The 3502-nt window shown below is 36.3% G+C and overlaps 1 protein-coding gene across 1 annotated transcript; it reads right to left on the bottom strand.

Moving 5' to 3' along the window:
* Positions 1–874: 874 nt before the first annotated feature.
* Positions 875–2967, bottom strand: LOC123198322 (phosphatidylinositol 4-kinase gamma 8). Its single transcript, XM_044613008.1, has one exon. It carries the CDS (start codon positions 2839–2841, stop codon positions 1150–1152), a length of 1692 nt encoding a protein of 563 aa, XP_044468943.1. The 5' UTR covers positions 2842–2967; the 3' UTR covers positions 875–1149.
* Between the last annotated feature and the right edge of the window lie 535 nt (positions 2968–3502).

Genomic DNA, 3502 nt, shown 5'->3' with positions numbered 1-3502 from the left:
AATAGAAATTTAATAAAGTTTAAGTTGTATTCCTACTTACTGAATATTTATCACTCACCTTTTCCTATTTTGTCTATTTTAAAGAGATAAAGTAAAGTGATGGATGCATTGTGAGGCTTTAGTAGACGTAAGCAATAAGGGCAAATATGTCAATTTATTTCAAGTTTCAAGTACTTTTATGTTTTCAATAAACTATGGATAATGAATCGTTGTATTTTGGGCATTTGAATTTATGTTTTAATCGAGACATCTTTTGTACATTTTCTGCACTTTGTTTTTAAATAAAGGTATTTCAGTCTTTCATTATTAAAGATATGTTGTTGTTTTATTTTCATTTAAATAATTGCACTAGGAATTGATATTAGAAATGCAATCCTCTGGAGGGCAGTACTTCACTAAGGGGCGTTACAATACGTATGTTGCCTCTATGTATTAGAAAGGGAATCTAGCCCTTTATCTATAATAAGTTTATTGAGTCCTCTCATTAAAAGCTTAATAAATTTCAATAGCCCACACTTTATAACCCAAATTAAATAACCAAATATTAAGTGTAATGAACATTTACAATATTATCACATAATGTCCATAAAAAACTGATTTCGGATTATACATCTATCTAGTTTTACTTTTTATCAAATAAAAGCAGAATCAATGTATATCTTATAAGAAATCCCAACAAAGATCTTTCTAAAGGGACAAGAACAAGGATTGGAAAATCGATCCCACCTGCTCCATTGTCATCATATAACTCTTACATAAAACTAGCTAATGTGTTCGTAAAGTTATAATGAAATAAAGCACTATATATGATAGCACAAATAACGAAATAGACAAGAATGTTTTGAATTCCAAATGAAACCATTACAAAATCAAATGATGTTCAAACGGACAATTGGTTATTCTTCTTCGATCTTAAAGAACAATGACTGATAACACAAAAGAAAGAAAAACAATCGTGGGAAAGGATGGCGTTTTGCCTATCCCATTTCCCATATGGTATCTTACTAAATTATGTAAATATATGGATAAATATCTTCAATCTAAGCTAGTTTGGTCATCCGGGCAAATTTTACAGTAACTTGATAAAATACAAACCCTTAAAGTGTTCCCATCTCATAAAGTCAGTCTTTTTCCCCCTTGGCATCTTCCTCAGAACTTGCACGAAGTTCCCAACCTTTGTTTCAATCTCATGCACTTTGTTTCTTCAAATACTTGAGGCAAACCCTCCTCATATTTTTCCAAGAACAGTCTCCATTCACTTTCGCTCATCTCTCCAAAACTGATTCCCCCGCTTTCACCATCGTAACTTTTCGCTGAGAAACTCATGCTCTTTGCAAATCCTCCTGCTTTGTTGTTTTCACTTCCACCATTACCACCCTTTTCTTTGATACATTTTGTATTATTTTCATTGTCATCGTCATAACAAGGGATGTTTTCCTCGTATAAGGAAGACACTGCAGCCTCTTGTAGCTGCGGCATTGATCTTACGGATAAGAAACTTGCGGCTTTGATATGATTAGACGTGTCAGGTGGGCTCTGTAAGAGCTGAGGAAGATCCATAGCATCATTGGAAATGTCCTCATTTTCAATATCGAATTGAAACATTTCAGATTCTTGTTTGTCTATGTTCTCATCATTGTTCTTCTCGTCTTCCGCCTCCTCGTCTAATTTATTCCTTACTTTTTCCTTAGCTCTTGCACAGAAAGTCTCTAACACACTCAAATTTTCGTCACCACAAAACTTCCTAGTCATCATTTCACCTATTTCAGCTAGACAAAGGCCAGCAGTAGCAGCTTGCTTCAGGAAAATGGTACAAAGGATAAATACCCGGATCGATGACTCCCTTAAAGAAGAAAGTTCGGTTCTTAACATCTCTGCATCTTTTAATGGATCAAGATTGCTAATGTACTCAAGTTCAGAATCCGAAAAGGGTACGGAGGCTTGAGGCCAATGCAGCCATTCAAAATATGGATCATCAAGCCACTCAGGCAAGCATAATCCATGGTCTATGGGCACAAGCTCTGCTGTCTCACCACCATAATTTTCATGCGTACTATGTTTTTTAACAAGCATGTTTCCGGCATGCCTATCAAGGTTTAGAACTCTTACATCGAAAATACCAATCTGGTGAATTGAAGCTACTGAAAAGCTAGAAGAACCTATCTCGCCTGCATCGTATTCATGATCCACAAAGCGTTGAAGCGAGGCAATCTTAAAGGGTTTGTTTGTAATTGGTGATGCATCATTTACATTGAACCCAACTGGTGAGATTTTGACTAAAGCTGTGGGAGGAACACCAACAAACCCATCATGGTCAAGAAGATAAGCAGCAAGTTCTCGGACTCCAGTTTCGCCTATGCGAACTGAACGCTTAACACCAGGCTGACCAGGCATGAGGGCCCCAAACCCTTTAGGATTATTGAAGGCTAAAGGCTCTTCATCAACTGGTTTTGCCACAGCAATAATGTCACCATTTTGGTCAGGCAAAAAGTAAGCACCACCAAGGCCACTTGAGACTGGAATTGGTTCAACACTAGAAGCCAGAGTTATAGCAACTTCAACAACAAGGGCACGCACTCGAGGAGCTCCTCTGCCGCCAACAATTTCAATCTGCTGATTGGTGTCAAATTCGTCTTCTATATTATTAGCTAAAGAAAGGCAAGGGGTGGAGAAACTTCTGTGAATATTAGCAACTTCAAAAGCATGTTTTAAAGAGTGGGCAAGATTGGTTTGATTAAGTTCAAGAATGTTGTAGTCAAACTGAGTGAAGGATTGGAGTCTGCATTTCTGGGATCGATTAAACGGCTTGAATCCATGATGTGGATCGATGGCTACTGCCATCTCACAGAGTCTTATGCAGATGAGAATGGAAACTGTTCATACCAAGAGCAGTTTTTCTCAGAGTGATTTTGCCTGATAATTAGTCTTCCTTGGGAGATGACCCATCACATTTCTGCACTTCAATCAATCAAACCTTCAATTATCACCATAAAACAATCATTGATTAAGAATTATTTTCAATCAAGTTTATCAATATGGGTAGTAATTAAAACATTATCTATTCAATTCTTACAGAATATTGGCATTGCTGTTGTAAAAGTGCTGAGTTCTATCTCTTGAATTTGTATTTGATGACCTGCAAAAACAAGAATTATATATACGTATATGTATACATAAACCTGCACATTTCCACAAACATATATACTAGAAGAAAAACAAAAAAATGACAACAAACTACAACACACTAACATATCATTCCCTCGCTCTTCCGCTCGCAAATCGCCAAAATTTCTGCAACAAAAACAATAAAACACAATTATCAAATGCTTAATAACTGAAATTTCACATCAACAAAAACAGGTAAAAAAATGCAGAAAAAGAGAAAGAAAAGTTTTATCTATACCCTGAACACTGGTAAGCATTCAGGGAAGGGGAAGGGGGAAGAAGAGACACGAACAACACAAGCTCAGAGACAAATCAAATCCACTTCAAAATTTTCCAT

This window comes from Mangifera indica, chromosome 15 (genome assembly GCF_011075055.1).
Source record: "Mangifera indica cultivar Alphonso chromosome 15, CATAS_Mindica_2.1, whole genome shotgun sequence".
Taxonomy (NCBI): Eukaryota; Viridiplantae; Streptophyta; class Magnoliopsida; order Sapindales; family Anacardiaceae; genus Mangifera; species Mangifera indica.
This window is presented reverse-complemented; position numbering and strand designations above follow the sequence as displayed.

Excerpts from the sequence above, each read along its gene's own strand:
- LOC123198322 (XM_044613008.1), bottom strand. The coding sequence starts at position 2,841 with ATGGCAGTAGCCATCGATCCACATCATGGATTCAAGCCGTTTAATCGA.